The following is a 22,818-nucleotide window of genomic DNA, read 5'->3' as shown; positions in this document are numbered from 1 at the left end:
CCCCTCCGAATCAGCTTCCTTGGCTGCTTACCTTAGGAACCCAGTGACGCTGTATGTTGGCTCACTGGGGCCCCGAGGCAAGTCAAGGTACAATCAGATTCTACGTTATAGTTTCTGTTTATTCAGTGGTAATGTACTATGCATAAAAAAGTAAAAATAACCTCCACAGTAGAACCCAGAGGGGATGATAATTTCAGTCATTTACTGCTCTGTTATTGTGACAGCTCTTCTAATCAACTGTCACAAAAGTCTTCAGTATAAACCCAAACTGAAAAACTCATACAACAGAAATGTACAACTCCCACTATAGCCTGGGATAAGTAGCATATTCAGCTCCTGTGTTGTCTTTTTTGTTTACAGCAGCATAATCTGGTACTATATATTGTTTGCACATTAAAGAAGAACCAAATAAAACTTGAGCTTAACAAATCTACATAACGTATTACTCCAGTGCAAAATGTACCAGGTACTCCTAGCTTCAAGGATAGACTAACAGATCCAAGATGACAGATCTAAAACTTTTAAAGATGTATGGTCAAGGCTCTCTACTGGAAGGCCAAAGCTTCTTTAATGGGCATTATTGCAGACAAGCAGCTGAAGAGCAGCACGTCTGATGGAAATGTCTTCAAAGGGACAGTATTTTTAGCTGAGTGGGAGTTAAAATGAAATTGATCTTTAAATTGAATTCAATTTAAAAAACAACATGATTGCATGACCATATTATGTCATTATGTGCCCACACGAATTGTTTAAAGACATGAATGGAGGTGAAAAATTCATTGTTAAAATTTCTCACTGAAAACCCAACAGAGGAAGCACAATTTACAGAAAAGGAAGAGACGGGAAAATAATCAACATACTATCCAGTAGTCAGTGCACAACAAAAGGAAGAGACTAAACAACACATATATAACGGAAGTAAGGTAGAGAGAGAGGCACAAAAGTGGCAAAAACAGCTACTCGTAATTTTTAAAGTCCAGCTACAGACTAGGGACCGAATGGCTAGGCAGCAGTTCTGCGGAAAAGGACCTAGGGGTGACAGTGGACGAGAAGCTGGATATGAGTCAGCAGTGTGCCCTTGTTGCCAAGAAGGCCAATGGCATTTTGTGATGTATAAGTAGGGGCATAGCGAGCAGATCGAGGGACGTGATCGTCCCCTTCTATTCGACATTGGTGAGGCCTCATCTGGAGTACTGTGTCCAGTTTTGGGCCCCACACTACAAGAAGGATGTGGATAAATTGGAAAGAGTCCAGCGAAGGGCAACAAAAATTATTAGGGGTCTGGAACACATGACTTATGAGGAGAGGCTGAGGGAACTGGGATTGTTTAGTCTGCAGAAGAGAAGAATGAGGGGGGATTTGATAGCTACTTTCAACTACCTGAGAGGTGGTTCCAGAGAGGATGGTTCTAGACTATTCTCAGTGGTAGAAGAGGACAGGACAAGGAGTAATGGTCTCAAGTTGCAGTGGGGGAGGTTTAGGTTGGATATTAGGAAAAACTTTTTCACTAGGAGGGTGGTGAAACACTGGAATGCGTTGCCTAGGGAGGTGGTGGAATCTCCTTCCTTAGAAGTTTTTAAGGTCAGGCTTGACAAAGCCCTGGCTGGGATGATTTAATTGGGGATGGGTCCTGCTTTTGAGCAGGGGGTTGGACTAGATGACCTCCTGAGGTCCCTTCCAACCCTGATATTCTATGATTCTATGATTCATTGTTTACAGAAGTAGTTTGAGAGCTCAATTTTCAGGAGATTTTGTGTGATGTATTTTGGAAGAAAAACTTCAGGTAAGAAACCCATTAACTTTATCATCATACTGAAGTTGCATTAGAAATCAATTCATGAAACCTAACATTGCATGGAATTTAACATTTTATTTCTCATGTTTTCAATTTACAGGCTGAATCACCCAATGGAAGAAGTAGTCTGACATCTACACCTGCCCTACCAGCCCTTCTAGAGAAGTGAGTGTTCTTAGGTTGTTTTTCATATTGGATTTATTAGACAACGAATGTATTTGATATAAAAATGCAACAATTTCTGTAAGGGAACTAAAATGATAGGATTATGGTCCTTGATGTCAATGAAGCTATACTGATATACACCAGCTGAGGATTTGACCCTATTATTCTACTACTGAGTGATTATCTTTTGCATTTCCTGTTTCAAGTATGAAGTTGTAACTTAATGAAGCAATGTAACTTTTTTAGAAAATCAGCAATTCCATTTCTACAAAACTTGGCCCTGATCCTGCAATCTGATCTACACAGGCAGTCATCTGTTTGTTTAGCCCAGGCCCCACTAGAAACACTTACTTTTAAAAATTAAATTTCCCTTGGAAAATAAAGGATTCAAAGTACAATAAAAATGTTTCATGAAACTCTACAAAGCTTCAGAAACCTATCATTTGTACAAAAGTTCTAAAGGTTTCACAAAACTCAAAACCCCACCAGCTTTTTCTCATCCCTGCAGTGCATGAACTGTACTCCACAGTATAGAATGGTTCTGTGCACTGAGATTTGAGAGGTCATGATTTATTTAGTGCCACATTTAAAAAAAATTGCTGCTTAATTATTTGACCCTCGTGATGATGCTGTGCAAATCTTTCAGTGGTTTGGATTTAAATCTAGACATGTTTTTAGATTTCAGGTCTGTATTGCACCCATTTTGTGTATGTTTCATACCGCTTTTAAGCAAGATGAAAGTGGAAATGAGTACATCCAGAAAAATTTCAGCACACAATAGAACAGTTCCTGAGCATGCTTTCTAAAGCTTTTGTCTGCTGTATTATCTCGGAAACCATCTCTCTGGATCTTTTTCATCACATCACAGTGCTGATGTATCTTTCAGCCTGAAAAACTCTGTCTTTCTTCCCTGTCTCTGGTCCTTTCCCCCACTGTGTTCCTCATTTTTCTTTTTTTGAGCCTTAGATCTGAGTTCCAGCTGCTGGTTCTAAGTGTAGTCTGCAAAGCTGTGTGCACCTTGTACTGCCCCCGCAAAGGTCCAGCAAACTAGCCCCTAGAGAGAGCTCTGTTTCTTTCATTCTTCAGTTTGTGAAATAACAGTCCTTCTTTAATTTAAATATTCCTCATTTTTGCCTGTCTGGGCACATATTTTGTTCATACTGCAGACTGTCCACCCACAGTGTTCTTTGTAGTGTATCAACTTATCCTGCTTTTTAATTTTCTTTCATTTGACACTTAAGTATACTCTTTAATACCAAACAGTTTCCCCTCTTCCTGCTCCCCTCTTTTGAACCATAATGCAGAATAAAAGGGTCTCAATCCAACCCTTGCATCTAACACAGTTCTTGCCCAGTATTCCCCTTGTTATGTTATATAATCTCATCTCGAACGTCTGCACTGATGATGGTACAATGACCTTTGTTGACGGGTGCTTTGTTGTCTGGTCGCACCAGCGGAAAGGCAAGAGGTAATGGATGTCGTTTAATTAGGCCACAAATTTATTCACTTAAAATATCTGAGAGTAGCCAGCAATAAATTGTACAGTGCAGATCATCATCATTTCCACCTAATTTCCAATTTAGTCCCAGACATCCTGCTGCTGGGGCCCTTCTTTACCATCGCTGAGGGGGGGCTGTAAAAGGAAAGAGGGTTGACTCCTTGGTGTACCAGATGTAGGAGCTCCCAACTCCCACTTCCTCAGCTCCCTTAAGGGATGCTTTCCTTCAAAGCCTCTTTGAATCCATTTTATCTGATAACCATATCCCTTCCATACTGAGTACCTGCACTGGACATCTGCCACAATGAGCTTGGCTGCCTCTGGCCCATCCCCCGCCAGTTTCCAAGATAGTTACTGATTCCTTCCTTTATAGTGGACAGAAAGGTCTCTAGTTGCATTGGTGTACCCCATCCTCCCTAAATAACTTAGGTGCCCCGTAAGATATGTCCAGATGAAGAATTATGCAACCCCTTTCATTACCCATGAATTTAGTCACATCCCTATTCATATATCCCCCAGTCATATCAATCCATGGATGCTTCACAGCTTCCTGCCACACCCTGCACTGTAATATGTCAGACCAAATAATTGTCATTCCAGGGAAAAAATCCTGGATCTGCCCCAAATCCCTCTTAGCTCTGATCATCAGTTAACTCCCCTACACCTTCCCAAATCGTTTTCACCAAGGTGAACAATAATCACATCCAGTGCCTGCTCCTGGGCCTCCAAAGAGTATACGGGGGACATTAGCTGGTTCAAGAGCAAGCCTCTCCTTCCATGCCAGCTCAGGATTGCTTCACTACCAAGACCCAGCTGTTACCCTCCAGACAACCTGGAAGGCCACCTAAGCACCCAGTATACAATGCTGTGCTCTCAGATCCCACAGCACCGCTCGTTTGGCCTGTTTGCATGATTCTGAAATTGGAAGCACAGGAGAATTAGCTTTGATTCTCTACCTGGGGTCTCCCCTACATCCTGTATACGTTCGAATGCTCTTGACCAATTGCCTGCATCACTGTCACCCCTCACCCAAGTTGGGCCAAAGCTGTTGCAGCCCCGATTTGGAATGAGTGGAAATTAAATTAATGCTCTGGTAGCCCCAACTTTGTAAACCCCTTTCTGAAAATTGTAATAAAAGTATATGTTATGAGGATTCTTCCATCCCTGTGAATAAAGAGGGGCCTTTCCCCAACCTGTCTCGTTGCTATATAAGTCCTTAATGCCCACACTGGTTAAACCCTGACCTCACCCCTTCCCATTTTGGACTCACCTTGTCCTCCTCTTTCCACTCCCCCATCTGTTTTCAAGATCCTCAGGGTCAAGATGACTGACCCTTCCCTCCCATTGTAAATCCCACCACTCCAAAGCTCTTTCTGATGTATCCCTTGCTCACGCAGGCACTGGTTCGCTGACTGTGAAAGCTCTAAAAACCACTACCTGGACTGCAGTTTTGAACAAGGCCACCTCAGGTCCACTTCTGCGTATTTGGTGGAGAACTTGCATCAAAACCCTAAGTGTCTGAACAGTGATGGGATAATGGGGATCCTTTCTAGGTCCTCTGTCCGAAAACCACCTTACTAAAAACCTCCAGACTCTGAATCCGTTACAAAGAGCTGGGTAACCTCTCATTCGACTGACAAATGTAAGGCCTAATAGGTGACCAGAAATGGCAGATGATGCCAGCCCACAGAGGGCCAGTGACACTGTGTACTGAAGTATCTGGTCTTCTGGAATAGGTCAGGTCATCCACAGGCCCCTCATCTCTGAAAATGCACAAACTCATTGAACCTCTTGTCATAGACCTAAATGTTTGTGGTGCTCCTGATCTCTTTAATGCCCTGAGAGCCTTCATGTGCCATGGTCCTAGAGTGTTCTGGGTATCAATTCTGGTTCCTTGTTGGTTCCTGGTGTCAGGTCCCGAAATTTGTCCACCTGAAATTGAGAGAATGCATCGGCTACACTATTATCAATCCCAGGTACATCTCTGGCAGAGAAACATTTTAAGAGTTAATCACTGTAGTACAAATGCCCCTACCAGCTTTATAACCCTGGCAATCTGGAGGACTGGCAATTGATAAAATGTACTATTGCCATGTTGTCAGTCCAAAACACATGCTTTTGTTTGCAAAATCCATTCCCCAAATCGTTTCTGCTACCAAATTGGAAAGAATTCCAGAAATGTTATATCCTTTATTATACCTTTTAGTATCCAATCTAAGGGCCATTTCTCGGCACAGCACCTGCCTTGGTAAAATACCCCAAAACCTATTCTTCCTGATGCATTGTAATGAATCTTTAATTCTGCCTCTATCATCCATTCCTCCCTCCAAAAAGACACTCCATTAAAATGATTCAGAAACTGTTCCATGATTCCTAAATCCTCGTCATCTCTTTATTAACCATTTGAAAATGGATGGGCTTCGATATTCCCAAGGTGGCAGTTGACAGTCTGGTGCAAAATGCCCACCCTGGGGCTACCAACTGACATGCAACATTTCAAAGTCCAATAATAGACTGCAGCTCCCACAGTATAAACTTCCTGGCTGCTCTAGCCTTGATGATCAATTCCAGAAGTTCCCCCAGTTTATCCTGGGGGAGTCCAGATATTTACCATCTGGCATATCTAACTCAATCTCCAGATGGATCAATAAGTAGAGGAGTCCCTCTGTTTTTCTTCATCGGCCAGAAGTACCCCCATCCTACCATTCAAAGCTTGGAATGTGGCCACTGGGCTGACATGCTCCTCAGAATCTGCCCTGCCTACACACACAAAGTCATCCAATTAGTGTACCTCCTGCTATAAACCAGACTCCCGTGCCATTTCCCATTCCAGCGGAGTGCTGAATTTTTCAAACTCTGAGTATGAGATGGGTAATCCCATCAGGAGGGACTTATCAAAATAAAACTGATTTTCAAAGCAGAAACCCAAAAGATTAAAATTGGAAGGATGCACTGGCAGCAATTGACGAGCCACCTTGATGTCACATTTTGAAAACAGTGCCCCCTCAAACAAGTCCTAACCATGCACACAGGAGGAATAGAATATTGAACATAATTGTGAGTCATTAACCGAAATGCCCTGTGGGGATGACAAGTGGTGTTGCCAGGTGCCTTCTTAGGAATCAAGCCCTGAGGAGAAAACCCATAGGTTCCTCATAGGTAAGTGATTGAATGGGCCTGCTTTTTAATTTAAGATTATTATTTCTTGTAATACATAGTCAACCTCAGATAAGCCTTTCTCCACCATGTTATGTCCTCTCAGTTATTTGTATAGCTGTATCATACCTTCATGTCTTTCAGTTACATGCACTAAGTTGAGTTCCTTTAACCTTTCTTCACGCCATGTCTTCCTTCCATTACTGCTCTATATTTTCCTTTATTGATATGCAAGCATTCAGCCTACAAGTGCCTATATTCACTTTTCCTTCTGTTTTTAATACTAGTGAGTTTTGTGGGTTGGTTTGTTTTTGTTTTTTATGGTTTTGTGGGAGGGAATGTCGTTTTGGTTGGTTTGTTTGTTTTGGGGGTTTGTTTGTTTGTATTTTTTGTTTTGTTTTTGTTTTGGAATCTGGTTGTTTCTTTTAAGCTTCCCAAGCCAGCATCTCCTCTCCTTCTATTCTCCCAAATGGTACCTCTAAGAATATTATGAGCAACTAACAAAAATAGAATGCAAGCAGACGTCATGATTAATGACCAAGCTGTAAGGCAGTAAATGATTTTAATTATCTGAGATCATTTTACCTAACCAAGGAGATGTTTCCAAAGAATTCAGAAGAAGACTAGGGATGGCTCACTCAGCTATGGCCTCCCTTAAGTAAGTATGGAAAAACCATGGCATCTCGAAATGTACGAAGGTGTGACTGATGAAAAGCCTAACTTTTTCCATAGCGATTTTGGATGTGAATTGTGGGAAGTTAATGCTGGTGACAAAAAAAAAATTGAAGCTTTTTGAAATTTGGTGATGGCAAAGACTCCTGTGTATCTCCTCGACTGGGCGGGGGGGAGACTAATGGCTATTTTAGAAATATTATAGAGAGACAGTCTCTGACGGCAGAAATCAACAGACACAAACGTATATACTTTGGTCATAAATGACATAGAGATGGAAATAGCCTTGAGAAAGTTATTAGGAAAGGAATAGTGCAGGATCATCATAATAGGGGATGTCCAGCAAGGAGATGGATGGATGATGTGCAGCAGATCACTGGGAGGTCAGCTACTGAGTGCTTGAAGTTAGTGATGGATTGTTGAAGGCGTCTGAAAGTTCTGTTATGATGTCATCAATATTGAGAGATGAATAAATGGATTTATGTACTTTACTTACTTGTCAAATAAGGTACTGCTTAACATGAGCAAGACTGGAAGTCTCGGGCCCCTAGAGAACGACTCTGTTGAAAAACATATGCATCTATAGAAATTTCTGAAGACGGTATAAAAATATTTGGGTAGTGTCAATTACATACCCTGTTGAGTTTTATCGCAACTAATTTCTTGGACTTATGAATGCAAATTATGTGGTACACTACACTTTTTAAGATTTTGTATATTTGTGGCTTGCATTGGATCACTTCCCTGTTCAAACAGTGACAAACTTAAAGCTTCTGTAATAATCTGATGATAAAGATATGGAAACAGACTGAAAAATAAACACATGATATTTTGAGATGGGAACAGAAGACACACCCAAGCTGTTTGTGCAGATTTTGACAAAGGATTTCCATTGTGGACACAGGATGTGCTGCACTTAAAAACTGTGTGCCACGCAAGTGTATGAAAGCATACAGCATATTGATAGGCTCCTGTCCATGGCAAAACACTTATCTCTTGCAGGAAACATTGCACATTCTAAGGAAGTTGCTTGCTGACATTTCAGAATTAAAAGATAAGTAACTTGTTGAAGGACAAGATAATACTAAAAACCTTCTTGGCATACCGTGTATTTTTAACAATCTTACCTTGGACTATGTTAAATATCATTTGAAATTATTTGCATTATATTGTGTTAATCTGGATCAACATTTGTTAAGATGCTTTAGGCATTATGCAGAATTGAAAATTTCAAAATATGCAGTTCCTATCAGGTAAAGAATGCTAACTTTCACCTTTTTAGTTTGCTTTAAATCTCAAGGTATGTTTTGTTTTGTCCCCATTATACTTTACTTAAAGCTCTAATATTCTAAAGCTGGGAAAACAGTAGGTATAAATAACACAAATGAATGGGTATTCAGCAATACAGCTGTTAATTTTTGGTCCAATCATGCTGTCCTTACTTGAGCAAAATTCCCACTCTTGTCAAATCGAGTTTTCCCTAAATTTGATACATCCCTTGTAACAATAAAGAGATTCCAAAATAATCAGAAATCTAATCTACCTTTTCTCATCAATAAATTATTTTTTTAAAGTCCATATTATTCAGTAATACACGCATATCTTAAAGATTCCAGGTTAATGGCTTGTAAGTCTGTAGAAGATGTGGGGCCAACTGGCTCCCTGGTGTAAGCTTGTGCAGCTCTGTTGACTTCAGTAGAGTTATGCGTATTTGCCCTGTGCCAAATTTGGCCCATGAAGTGATGGATTTCCAGAAGTAAATAAGGAAACCTCACCTGGTGATAGTTCAAGGGACATTGGTCAGTTGGCCACCCACTGGGAGGAAGACAAATTGCTATAAATGTTCTCTTAAAAGAATCAATTGACCACAGATAATCTGTCCTCCTCTAATGGGATCCGATCCCACACCATTGAAGTCAATGGGAGTTTTGCCACTCACTTCAGTGGCAATAAGATCAGGCCTATAAAAAGAGTTCTAGTTGCTTGAAGTTCAGACAAGACATACATCTGAGATTATTCCCTGATTTTTCTAGATTCCAGCATTCTTCAAGTGAGTTAAGATTTATGATCCAGAGACAAATAGTTTTTTTCATTTTGTGTGGCTAAATATAGATTTGGCCCTTAATCCTTCAAGTAAAAAAACACTTTCTTCACAAAACATAAATTATCATCTTCCTTTCTATCATTCACAGATATATATATATACAATTATGCAATATGCAGTGGCTTATATTAAAGCTAAACATTCAAAGATATTAAAATCAAAATGAAAATACACGTGTCTAAATGTATACATACAGCATATGCAACACATGAGAAGTTAGATTAATATGCAGAAGAAAAATAAGAGGAGAAATATTAAGTGAATAGGCAGTATTTATCTGTATTATCTTTCTTTGTCATAACCTGCTCCAATTTCTAGGAAGTCTTTTAGAAAGTCCAGGGAGAAATGGTTAAATAGAGAACAAACTAATGCTGAATATGAGCAAGGGAAAAACTCTCTAAAAAAAATACAACATTTAATGCCTTAGAGACCTGTCAGTTACTGCTCTTTAGATAGTGATCTTGAAATTAAAAGCTTGCTTAGAACCATTGTTTTTCTCTTTTGCAAGGTTTTTCTGCAAGGTAGTTGAAAAGAAGGAATTCAGACCTCCCCCAAAGATACAGTTGAGTTTATCATAGCAGGATCAGAATGAATATGAAAGGAATTGCATCATTGTCCAATTGCGTATTCCAAAAACAACACTTTCCAATGCTATTTTTCCTTTCTCTTTTTCTTTCATCTTGTTAGTGGAAAGTCAAATGGAGAGCATGACCATGAATCGCCTGCTTCTCTGCTGACACAGAGATCTTCGGAGGAGATCAACCGTGAGACAAAAGCCAAGATAGAGGAAGAAGCTTATAACAAAGGGTAAAAGTGTTTATGTGAACTGAATTCCCCAAGAGGGGCTTACCAGTTTAGGACACATCCTTTAATGATATAAGGCAACGGCAAGTGTATGTGCACCACTTTCACTTCTCCATGAAGATGAGAGCCAAATACCTCAACATAAGTGGACGATAGAAATAACATTTACTCAATTCCCCTTAAATGACAAAACCTACTATCAACTATATGTTGCTTTGTAATGTGTAAATAAATAACATAGGACTAACTACCCCGGCTAAAAACAGTAAATTAAAATAATTCTGATAATGTGCAATAGTTTTAATGTCTCTATACAATGTGCTGATATGTTTGTTTATTTTGCTGTCCTGCATAATAGCTTGCCTAGCATCAGAGCAGCTAGCACTTATTTAATAAACTAAGGAACATAATTTTATTAAAGCTATAAAAACAAACAAGAGATAGATACAAACTGAAAATTAAAACAATAGTTAACCCAAGTAGCTGTGCTCTACCATATATCACGCCTTGAAGCTCATTAGTCTAAGCTGTGGTTCCAGCAAACTCCCAAAAAGAGCAATTTCCAAGGCAGGAGTTCTCAATTGAGAAAATTCTACTTCCAGCCCTGAAGAGTTTTACACTAGGAACTGATAAACCTAGCAGGGTGGCTCTTGTTAACTGCTAAGTGGGATACTGGGTAAAAAGGTTTATCTGAGATAATTGTACCCCAGACCACTCAGAGCTTCAGAGATCATCAGCAACATTAGATCTGCAGCCAGAAGTGAACAGGAATCCATTGGTGAACCTGGCCACAGCAACTTATCCCAAGCTGTATATGGCACCAGCTATAGGTTCTGAATGAACTTCAAGGGTAGCTCTACATGAAATGTCTTGCATTAATCCAAACTGGAGGTAACACAGTCCTGGATAACTTGCAAAGTCAACAATATATAGAAATGTTTGCAGCCTCCTAGACATCTCTACTTGAGGAAAGGCTTCATGGGCCCCTACTGCTCTCCAAGATCAGGAGATCTACAATAACAGCTCCAAGCATGTGAACCCAGTTGGTGAAAGCTGGGCAGTTTTCCAGCAAATCACTTCCGTATGATCTGAATTGAGTCACAGCTGGTCACCTTTAATCCCTATACCAATCTTGGTCAGACGTTGGGAGAGTAATAAGACTGTAGAATCTGGGCTCAGTGAAAAGGAGATGCAAAGCTGAATGTCATCAGCATTGTAAGGATAGAACAGCCCAAAACATCTCCCCTAGGCCTTGATCCTGCAAAGGGTACAGCAGAGTTTGTGGTCATGCACAAGGTTGAGCAGAGAATTTATATGGGTCTGAGTAAGACTGATGACTTGACATAGCCTTTTGCACAACACAGACATAAGTTTCATGCACTTTGTGTACCCACTCGTACTCACAAGAGCTCAGAGTAATCAATGGAGAGTGGGGCAATCTGTCTCCAAGTGCATACCATAGAAAAAACTCCATCACCCTGACAAGTGTAAGGAAAGGCACTGAATTCATTCTAAAGACACTAATGATAATAGTGTATCTTTATTTTTGGGATGGACTGGAAGCAACTGGTAAAGTCCAGTGTCTAAAGTGAGTCAAAACCTACCCCTCTCTTGCGATACCACAGCAGTTGTGATCAACTGAGAACTTTAACCCATATTTGCAAGGTGATGGACTCAATGATCTGATAGTTTTTTCTAACTAATATGAATCTGTGTTGGAGGAAGGGACAGTGGGAACCTGTGGTATCTTAGTGGCCTCTGCCAATATTTTCCTGTTGTCTAGGCACCACACCACAAGCAGTATTTGTGTTTTATTTAATATTTTAACTAAATGGCCAGTTATTCACTGAACAAGAAAGAGATATTTACTTGGCACTTCTAGACTAAGAAATATGTTTTATGCTTAAAGTTATCAGGAAGGCTTAAAGAAAACCAAAGAACTTCATGAGCTAAAAGAGGAAGATGAAGAGAAAACAAATGAAATCCCTGATGAGCATGCAGAGGGTGAAAATGAAGAGATAAATAACATGAAAAACAGGTGAGAATCCAGTGTGGTGCATCTGCCAGGAGGCCAGTTTACTTTGAGATACACAGTTTTCTGCTTAGCACTGTGTCACAAGATACCTTCACAAAAGCATACTCCTGCAGATCAAGGCGGGACCTGATTACAAAAAATGTATTTTTCAACCTATACATTAAGAAAACCACCCAAGAAAGCTCACATATGGGCAAAGGGTCTCTTGCTTAGGTAAAAGCAACATTTCACATAAACACCTGTAAAAGATAATACTGACTGAGAGGTGAGCAGATAGATGTGCAGTTAAGAGATCCATTCCCCTGTGTATTTCTGCATCTGTTAATTATTTAAAGGTCACTTAAGCAAAAATAAATCTAGCTCCTTTTGCCTTCCAAGTCTGCACAAAGGCAAAAAAGCCCTGCTAAAAATCAACCTCTACAGTATGTGTAATACAGCCAAGCGAAAACCAGAATTTCAGTGCCATGAGAAAATCTAATATATCAACATTTGCTTTTGCTCCAAATTGGGACACAGTGTTGAAATATCAAAATTTTTCACAGAATAAACTATTCCAAAAAATTCCAATTGGGAAATGTCTAAACATTTTTGACATTTTTGAGCAACACAAACATTGTTATTTTGCCAAATCAAAATGTTTCATTTTTGTTTGTTGAACTGACCCAAAACACTTAGTTTCAAGTCACATTATTAATATGCAACTCCCAATGGTTTGCCTCCTTGGAGCTATAATTCTAGTGCCTGATGCTGCTATTCACCACTGAGAACCAGGCTCCCTGGCTGGACTACATCTCCCAGGATGCACCAGGCACCTTGGTCAGAAACTCTGTCTGTTGTATCCTGGGAGATGTAGTCTAGCAAGGGAGCCCAGTCTTGAAGAGAGAATGGGCGCCCAAACTGAAACTCCTATGAGACAATATGGCACAATAAGGAAACACTGTTTAATGTTGAACTAACTCAAAAGACAGGTTTCAGAGTAACAGCCGTGTTAGTCTGTATTCGCAAAAAGAAAAGGAGTACTTGTGGCACCTTAGAGACTAACCAATTTATTTGAGCATGAGCTTTCGTGAGCTACAGCTCACTTCATCGGATGCATACCGTGGAAACTGCAGCAGACTTTATATACACACAGAGAATATGAAACAATACCTCCTCCCACCCCACTGTCCTGCTGGTAATAGCTTATCTAAAGTGATCATCAGGTTGGGCCATTTCCAGCACAAATCCAGGTTTTCTCACCCTCCCACCCGCCCCCACAAATTCACTCTCCTGCTGGTGATAGCCCATCCAAAGTGACAACTCTTTACACAATGTGCATGATAATCAAGTTGGGCCATTTCCTGCACAAATCCAGGTTCTCTCACCCTCTCACCCCCCTCCCAAAAACCACACACACAAACTCACTATCCTGCTGGTAATAGCTCATCCAAAGTGACCACTCTCCCTACAATGTGCATGATACACATTGATTATCATGCACATTGTAGGGAGAGTGGTCACTTTGGATGAGCTATTACCAGCAGGATAGTGAGTTTGTGTGTGTGGTTTTTGGAGGGGAGTGAGGGGGTGAGAGAACCTGGATTTGTGCAGGAAATGGCCCAACTTGATTATCATGCACATTGTGTAAAGAGTTGTCACTTTGGATGGGCTATCACCAGCAGGAGAGTGAATTTGTGGGGGGGGGGGTGAGAAAACCTGGATTTGTGCTGGAAATGGCCCAACCTGATGATCACTTTAGATAAGCTATTACCAGCAGGACAGTGGGGTGGGAGGAGGTATTGTTTCATATTCTCTGTGTGTATATAAAGTCTGCTGCAGTTTCCACGGTATGCATCCGATGAAGTGAGCTGTAGCTCACGAAAGCTCATGCTCAAATAAATTGGTTAGTCTCTAAGGTGCCACAAGTACTCCTTTTCTTTTAACTCAAAAGAAAACTTCAAGTCAGTTCAACAAACCAAAACATTTTGTTTTGGTTTTTGCAGGGTAACTTTCAATTTAATAGAAACTGCATTTTCTGTTGGAGAAAAAAACAAATTTAATGGAAAGTTCCCAACCAACTCTACCATGCAGCATGGAAGAGGGTGGGTTTGGGGGGTTTTGTTTGGTTGGTTTTTTTCATTGGTTGGTTTTTTGTTTGTTTTTTATGTTGTTTTTTGTTATAGGATTTTTTTTAAACAAATTGTTTTAAAGATCATTAGGCTGGTGATAGTGAACATCCGTTGTTTCAGTATATGACCACATTGAAACTGTAGTGTGAGGTGGGCTAATCATGAGCAAAAGTGATGAGAATTCTAGGATGTGTACTGAAAAGGACGGTAACACTTAATAAAGGTTCTGAAGCTTCTTCCTCTTACATTGTTTAATGGGACTTTTGAGTCCAGTACTGGACACCTGACCTGAAGCCTTTGATACATAATTTACAAGGCTTGCTGCAGCTAATTGCCTTTTCCTCTTGCGGATAGGTTGATGTTCTTGTGCGGATGTACCCATTCTATTTGATTATACATACACATTCTTATATTTTAAAAAACAGGCATTTGTATGTTAGAGAAGCACAGAACATTGATCAGAATAGGTAGAACATCTGACCATAAGCTGAGGCAGTTCTAGGAGGAACCCAAAGATCCCAAACCTCTTCATTCTAGGGGCCACCATATTTTGCCCTGTAATTCACCCTTCTTCTAAATCTCTGCAAACATGTGGCCCATCCATGGTCCGAAGGTCAGCCTCCCGACTGGCAAGTCATGGAGACTTATATTGGAAAGGAACTATTCTAAAATTATTTAAATTAAGCGAATTATGAGCTAAACAGGACCTGAAATATTGTCAGATTCTAGTAATGGGACTGCCTTTTTGAAAGAGGGAATCAGGGGACTGGAAGTCTGTCCCTGTGTGGGACTCTGGAAAAGTAGCTCACTTAATATGGATCTACATTTCTGTTTATGTATTTGTAAAAAGGACATAACAATATGTTTTTTATCTAGCAGAGTGTGTTGGTCCTTTTATGCAAGACGGTACAGCATATAATTGCAAAGTTATTAATAGTCAAAGTATTAAGGTAACTGACTTGTATATAATTATTAAAGAAGAACACTTATATCTTTTTTCCATTTTACAGCAAACTTGAAGTTGTTATTAATTATTTACATATACTGTACCCAAAACTGTGTAAACACTGGAATGTGGTCTGGATTGTAGCAGCTGCGATAATCGTTTTTGCTGCGCTGTTGGGGATCTACCATTCATACAACTCCTGTGTTGAATTATCAGATGGACCCGAGGGGAAAACCACCTGTTCTGCTGTCCAGCAATACTCCTGGTGGAACTCAGGACTTCAGCATGAGCAAGGCACAGAATAATAAACAAATTATAAAATATTTACGGTACATCAGTAAGCACACACTTTAAAACACGATTATTAAAGCAAGGTAGCACTTTGTCATTTTCCTGTTGCTAAATGTGATCAGTAAGCCACACTAGTTATTCTATGCCATCAGGCTTGGGAATGGATTGTGATTTACCTAGTGAAATTGACCATCTGATAAATACTTCTGGTTTTTTGTCATGATAATTGTATCTGACTGATATGACTTCATACAAATAAAGTCACATTTAAATCATGCCAAGGTTGTGACAGTCACCAGCATTAGCCAGGATATTCAAAGGGAAGACTGATACGTTAAACCTTAATTCATGCACTTTTGAGGAAAGCTATAAAAGCTACCAGTGATAAAGTATTTGCTTTAACTTTGCATTTCTTGGCTTTTATTGACTGATGTCATAACTTTCACAGCAGTTATATATAGGATTTTTTTTAAAATGTAATGTCCTTGTTTAGAATGAGTGGGTGGGAAAGAAAAGCCTTCTGCTGAAGACTAAAAATATTATACTGGGCCAAATTTATCCTTGGTATATTTCCATAATATGAGTTACACAAAGGATGAGGTTGGCCCAATAATCATGCAACAGTGCAAAATGGAATGCTGACTAAATATGATTTGTATTGCTATTCATAATGCATTGCAAGAGGGAAACCACTCCATTGTTTGAAGAGGGTTCATGTTAAGGGCTAAATCCAGGTCTGTGTGGCAAACAGACCAAGTGCCCAGTGTGTCTCAGAGCCTCTTTGTATGTCAAAGGGACATGCTATGCGGTGCATTTTGCTGCTCTTCTGAACAAGAGTGCAGTGCACTCCCCACTAGCAGTTGCTATTGATTGCAGCAAAACAGTTACAGTTGGCAGATTAGACATATCCCCTAAACCTCAGACTACAGCACACTAAGAGAAGGGGTGAAGGCCAGCAGGTGAACTATGGATGGATTCTGACCAGCTGCTTGCACTGGAGACAGAGACTCCCTGTGTCTTTTTCATGCCCTTGCACACCATCATAACACTAGTCAGAGCTGAGCCCTGCGTGTGTTTAAAGTGCTTACTGATTTAATGTCCTCACGTAAAGAGGTCACTGTGCACATGCAGCAGCTCATTTTAGAATCAAATGCTGTGTGTGTTAGCTGTTCTAATATATTTTCAAAGCTCCAACAAGTTATGAGGCCATCACAGATTAATTATTTTTAATGAGCCACTTATTGGTGAGTTATAGAAGCTCACGGAAGGATAAGAAAATATTTACCCAAGGTCGACACTTTTGTGCATGTATAATTTCAAAATGGCCAAATCATTTTTGAAGAGAATTCACCCATGGGCTAAGGTACTGAAATGTCTGGCACTTAAGAGTATATTGTATGTACCTACAGAACTTGAGTTGGGATTTCTGGTCAAGTATGTTCATCTTTCCATTGCTATGCACTTGAATACAACTGAACTTTTAAAGAGAGTGTGACACTGGAGAGTATTGTTGGGTCTCAGATGTGTCGGTGTTTTGTGGGATTATGAATCTAGTTTACTGAGTGACTAACGGCAGTTTCCCCTTGGGAAAGATAAGGAAGCCATGTGCAGTACCTAATTCTGACTTATCTGCAGCCAGTAGCAGGATGTTTTCTTTCAATATAGTCCCCAAACTCTCAGCAAATGAAACTAGCTGGGAGAATAAAGGTTTTTAATTGACTCAGAAGTGTTTTAACTCCGATTTCTCCCACCAAAAATAACAAAGCTCTCCGGAGAGATTTTTCTCTTTAATGTTAACTAACTCACTTCTTTTACCGTATTTCTCAGGCAGATGTTGTTCCAGGAAAATATCAGATGGCCACCACTGTTGCTAAACAAATAGTGCTTGAAAAAAAAAACCATCTCTGGAGGAGTAAAGGAATCAAAGTGATTAAAGAAGCTCCATAAGGCTAAAGGAAATGTGCCATTTGTTCTCTATTTGTAAACAGCAAAGAATCAAATAAACAATTGAGTTTTTATAAATTTTCTATCCGTTTGGATGCAGGCCTTTCTATCCGTTTGGATGCAGTCTAGAAGGCCTGGCAGATTCAGACTCCTCCATTCCAAAAGATGGACTTTACTCAAATGGTGAAATTAGTATGTTTGATGACCTGAGCATTAGTGTGATTAGGTGCCCTTTACAAAACAAAGCATTGGTACTGATCATTCCTGTGGTTCAGCCAGGGCCAAATCCCTGTGCCCTTACTCACATGGGCCCTGATCCAGCAAAGTACTTATGTTTGTGCCTAACTTTAAACATGTGAGGAATCCCACTGACTTCTATGAGACTAGTCACATGTTTAAAGTTAGGTATATGTGTAAGTGCTTTGGTGGATCTGGACCACAAGGTGAAATTTGCCCCTGTAGAGAGGGCATGCACACCCTATCTGGGACTTAATTAGTGCATCGGCCTTTTGGGAGCTCACTGCTCAAGGGTGAATTTCACCCATGAGTTGTTCCATTGGTTTGAGTAGAATTTCTCCCATGGGTCAGATATACAGAATTTAGCCTCCAGAGTCTTTGGTTACTAAGGGCTTAGGGGGAAAGGATGGGCAAAGGGCAAGGCGTTTTAAAGGGGATTAAAAGATGAAAATGAAATAAAGTGAAAAATAATTTGGGGATTATTTTTATACCTACTGTAATTAAGCTGCCCACTTAAAATAATAGCCCCACAGTGGCTGTAACAGAGTATTAAATACTTTATCTTGTTCAACTAATTAATGAATATACTTTTGTGTTTAGTGAAAATTAGGGTTGTGCTCAAAAACTTTTAAAATCTAATTTTGTCAGTCTGATTTTAATTAACTATCTCTGAAAAGAAAACTTCTATTCTCTGTGTTCATAAGGCATGTCAGATTACAAACAATAGGTCAATTATTTATACTATTAATACGGAAATAGTTTTCTTGGGGTGCAATATTTATTTTTCTGCTTCAGCAAGCCACGTTTATTGTTTCTCATGCACAGCACTGATGTTTTTAGTAGAAAGAATTGAAAGGGGGCACTATTTTTGTGTATCCTATTGTTTAAATTTGTAACACTGTAAGACCTTGCACCAGTGTGCTAGTATTGTACTGTATAGTATCACATACTTGAGTTTTGAAATAAAAATATGGTTTCAACGTCCTTTCAATCCCCAGCACAAGAATTATTTAAGACACGCGCACGTTATCTAAGACTGACCTACCCCTGGACAGGTTCTTGCTAGGAACCATAACAACAATTTAATGATGAGCTAGTAATTAAGGTTTCCATTCCACACTTACTTCCACTTGGTTTACTGTGTAATTTGAATAGAAGTATAAAGTGTTGGTGCCCCTCTCACTCTCATTCCAGTGACGCAAGAGCAATCTATGTCCTTCTGGAACTTTGGGTATATCTTAAGGAAACCTGTTATTTGCCAAGAAGGTGTGCAGCATAGTCTTCTAATAAGATGAAAGTAGCCTTTGTTAAATGATCTCACCACTTTTTAATGGTTTACATTCGTTCTGTTGCATACCCAGGTCATCCCATTTACCCTTTTTAAATACTGGCACAATTTTAGCTTTCTTGCAGTCTTTTGGAATTTCCTCATTGTTTCAAGAGTTATTGAAAATCAACATTTTGATAAGCTCTTTTAAAACTCTTGGATGCAATTTAGTAGCTGCTGTTTAACATCCTCCTGAGGAGTTGTTATTGAAATGGAAAATGTTACATCATCATTATACAATATGACTACATTAACTGTTCTTCTCAGACAAATACAGAAATATTTATTGACTATTTCTGCCTTTTTTTTAATTACTATTGACAATTCTACTATTTCCAACCAGTAATGGACCAATGCCATTGTTAGGATTCTCTTTGTTCCTAATAAACTTTAAAATCTCCTCCTTGTTGTCCTTAACTCTACTAGCCATAGAGTTGGCCTTTGGCCTTTTGCTTCCCTTATCAGTTTTCTACAATTCTTAGCTTCTGATTTATATTTATTATTCTCAACTTCTACTATCACCTGATGCAGAAGAAACAAGCAGTGGTATTTTTCAGGATTAGCTATACCAGTGGCAGACTCCTTTCTCAATGGGAAAAGACTTTTTAAACTTTCTTCTGACAAGTCTTGGGTGTTGCTGGCATTCCTGTAAAACAGGGCACGCTGACCCTTTATGGTAGGGTACAGGCCTGACACTGCTTGTTGCCATGTTCAGGACAGAATGAGTAGAATTCTAGGAGGGCTAGTTCCCAACACTGATGAGAGATGTATGCCTTGCATCAATGCATGATATGAAAGGTGGCAAGGATATAAGGTGCTTTCTTTTCTTGTGTGAAAGAGAGACCAGGGAAGAAGCAAGACCTGCTGTGGGTGTCTCTACAGAGAGAGAGAGAGAGAAAGAAAGGCCCGGGAAAACCTTAGTTGGGCATTTTGAAAAAGCCAGTGAAAAGTTGCATGAAGTTCCAAGGAAGGGTGGTGGTTGTGGCAAGGCAAAGGAAGTAGCTTTGAAGGAGAAGAGAAGGAGAGAGAGTTGGGGGTCAGACTCAGAACTAATGCCTCCTTCATTGTTAAGGGCCCCAAGGCTGGTACTTGTTGAACAGGGAGGGCACAAGGTCCCTTTTTACTCTGAGGGGCTAGTGGGAAGATGTTGCTGTTGTATCCTAGAGAGGGGAGAAGAATGAAGATTGACATATCTTTAGGTGAGGGGCTGTTATGCCTCTGAGAGGGGTTAAGACTGACAAAGCCACAAGAGAACTGTAAAAAGAAAAGGAGTACTTGTGACACCTTAGAGACTAACAAATGTATTTGAGCATAAGCTTTTGTGAGCTACAGCTCACTTTATCGGATGCATGCAGTGGAAAATACAGTAGGGGGATTTTATATACACAGAGAACGTGAAACAATAGGTGTTACCATATACACTGTAATGAGAGTGATCAGGTAAGGTGAGCTATTACCAGCGGGGGAGGGAGGGGGGGGACACCTTTTGTACTGATAATCAAGGTGGGCCATTTCCAGCAGTTGACAAGAATGTATGAGGAACAGTGGGGGAAGAGGGGAAATAAACATGGGGAAATAGTTTTACTTTGTGTAATGACACATCCACTCCCAGTCTTTATTCAAGGCTAATTTAATGGTTTCCAGTTTGCAAATTAATTCCAATTCAGCAGTCTCTCGTTGAAGTCTGTTTCTGAAGTTTCTTTGTTTTAATATTTCCACTTTTAGAGAAGCTGGGTAAAGGGTTTAGACTTTTTATTAGGCCATTTGTTATTCTAGAAACACCGCTCTCTCCCTCAGGTGGTGTTGGCACCCTGAAACAAGGTCCTGACGTTTGTAAATAGATCGTATTGAACTGAGACTCTCTACTGCTCCTCACCCTTGTGCATCCCACATGGTCCCTTTACCAAGCACCACAGAGCCCTGTTTGGAGTCTTCTGACACACTCCAACGAACGGTCAGATTGTCACTCTCACAAAAATCACAAATTCTCTGAGATTAGCAATGCTTGTCAGCATTTCTAAATATTATTGTGAAACTTCAGCACTTCTAAAAATCTGGCGCCAGATGCTGACAATTTTCCTGACCACATATTCTAAGAAATTATTTGTTTAATGTGCATTAATAGACATATGTCTGTCATAACACTGATCCTAATACCAGGTAAGTTAAAATGAAAAACAAACTCTAATTTTGCTTCCCTGGCCTAAGGCCAGCTTCTTTCTCTCTAATTTCCATTTTAGCTGTTCCAAAAGCCTGTGAAAAATCTCACATTTTAACACTTTATACTGTTACAAAGGTTCTTAATACTTCAGTCACTAATGTTTTTGTTTAAAACCCTTTTGATCTCACTATCCAGTCAGGCATAACTCTCATAGACTTCAACAATTCTGGACAGAATTTGGCTATTCTAATTATTAGGGCTGTCAATGATTTTAAAAAGTAATAGCAATTAATCATGAGATTAAAAAAAATAGTCATGATTAATTGCAGTTTTAATTGCACTGTTAATGATAGAATACCATTTATTTAAATATTTTTGATGTTTTCTACATTTTCAAATACATTGATTACAATTACAATACAGAATACAAAGTACACAGTGCTCACTTTATATTATTAGTTTTTATTACAAATATTTGCACTGTAAAAACAAAAGAAATAGTATTTTTCAGTTCACCTCATACAAGTTCTGTAGTGCAATCCCTTTATTGTGAATGTGCAATTTACAAATGTAGAATTTTTTGTTACATAACTGCACTCAAAAACAGAACAATGTAAAAAGTTAGAGCCTACAAGTCCACTCAGTCCAACTTCTTTTTCAACCAATCACTAAGAGAAACAAGTTTTGTTTACATTTACTGGAGATAATGCTGCCCGCGTCTTATTTACGTCAGCTGAAAATGAGACCAGCCGTTCACATGGCACTGTTGTAGCCAGCAGTGCAAGGTATTTACGTGCCAGATATACTAAACATTCATATGCCCCTTCATGCTACGGCCACCATTCCAGAGGACATGCTTCCAGGCTAATGACAGGTTCTGCTCGATAAAAATCCAAAGCAATGCAGGCCGACACACATTCATTTTCATCATCTGAGTCAGATGCCATCAACAGAAGGTTAATTTTTCTCTTTTTTTTTTTTTGGTGGTTCAGGTTCTGTAGTTTCTGCATTGGAGTGTTGCTCTTTTAAGACTTCTGACAGCATGCGCCACACCTCATCCCTCTCGGACTCTGGAAGGCATTTCAGATTCTTAAACCTTGGGTCGAGTGCTGTGGCTATCTTTAGAAATCTCACATCGGTACCTTCTTTGCAGTTTGTCTGCTGTGAAAGTGTTCTTTAAATGAACAACATGCTGGGTCATCCTTCGAGACTGCTATAACATGAAGTATATGGCAGAAGCCGAGGACATACAATTTTCCCCCAAGGAGTTCAGTCCCAAATTTAATTAACTCCTAAACAAGTGTCATCAGCATGGAAGCATGTCCTCTGGAATGGTGGCCAAAACATGAAGGGGCATAAAAATGTCATGGTAATGCCAGGGATCTAGATTCAGCACAGGAAGGCCCTGCAAGAAGGCTTATGTCTGCTGTGACTCTCAAGTTCTCCAAGGTTTGGCAGCAGGACCCCTTCATTCCATGAGCCAGGTGGTTTATTGGGGATTTTCATTTGGGAGCCAAAAGTTTAATTCAGTAACATGTTCAACTTCCCCCACCAGCCTTGGTGAAACAATCCAGG

The 22,818-nt window shown here is 39.7% G+C and overlaps 1 protein-coding gene across 16 annotated transcripts in view; it reads left to right on the top strand.

Annotated features, from left to right (window-relative positions):
- Positions 1-19,174, top strand: part of IRAG1 (inositol 1,4,5-triphosphate receptor associated 1) — a 189,707-nt gene extending 170,533 nt beyond the window's left edge. For 6 of the 16 annotated variants that reach the window (XM_073347576.1, XM_073347577.1, XM_073347581.1 and 3 more), the window contains 4 exons: positions 1,896-1,960; positions 10,078-10,197; positions 12,104-12,232; positions 15,348-19,174. In XM_073347576.1, the coding sequence (XP_073203677.1) occupies positions 1,896-1,960; positions 10,078-10,197; positions 12,104-12,232; positions 15,348-15,588 (555 nt within the window). In that variant the 3' untranslated portion in view covers positions 15,589-19,174. The remainder of the gene's footprint in view (positions 1-1,895; positions 1,961-10,077; positions 10,198-12,103; positions 12,233-15,347) is intronic. The other 10 variants (XM_073347588.1, XM_073347589.1, XM_073347590.1 and 7 more) reach the window with 5 other exon arrangements.
- Positions 19,175-22,818: the final 3,644 nt, after the last annotated feature.

This window comes from Lepidochelys kempii, chromosome 6, assembly GCF_965140265.1.
Source record: "Lepidochelys kempii isolate rLepKem1 chromosome 6, rLepKem1.hap2, whole genome shotgun sequence".
Classification (NCBI taxonomy): Eukaryota; Metazoa; Chordata; order Testudines; family Cheloniidae; genus Lepidochelys; species Lepidochelys kempii.
Note: the sequence above shows the minus strand (reverse complement) of the source record. Positions and strands in the feature narration are given on the sequence as shown.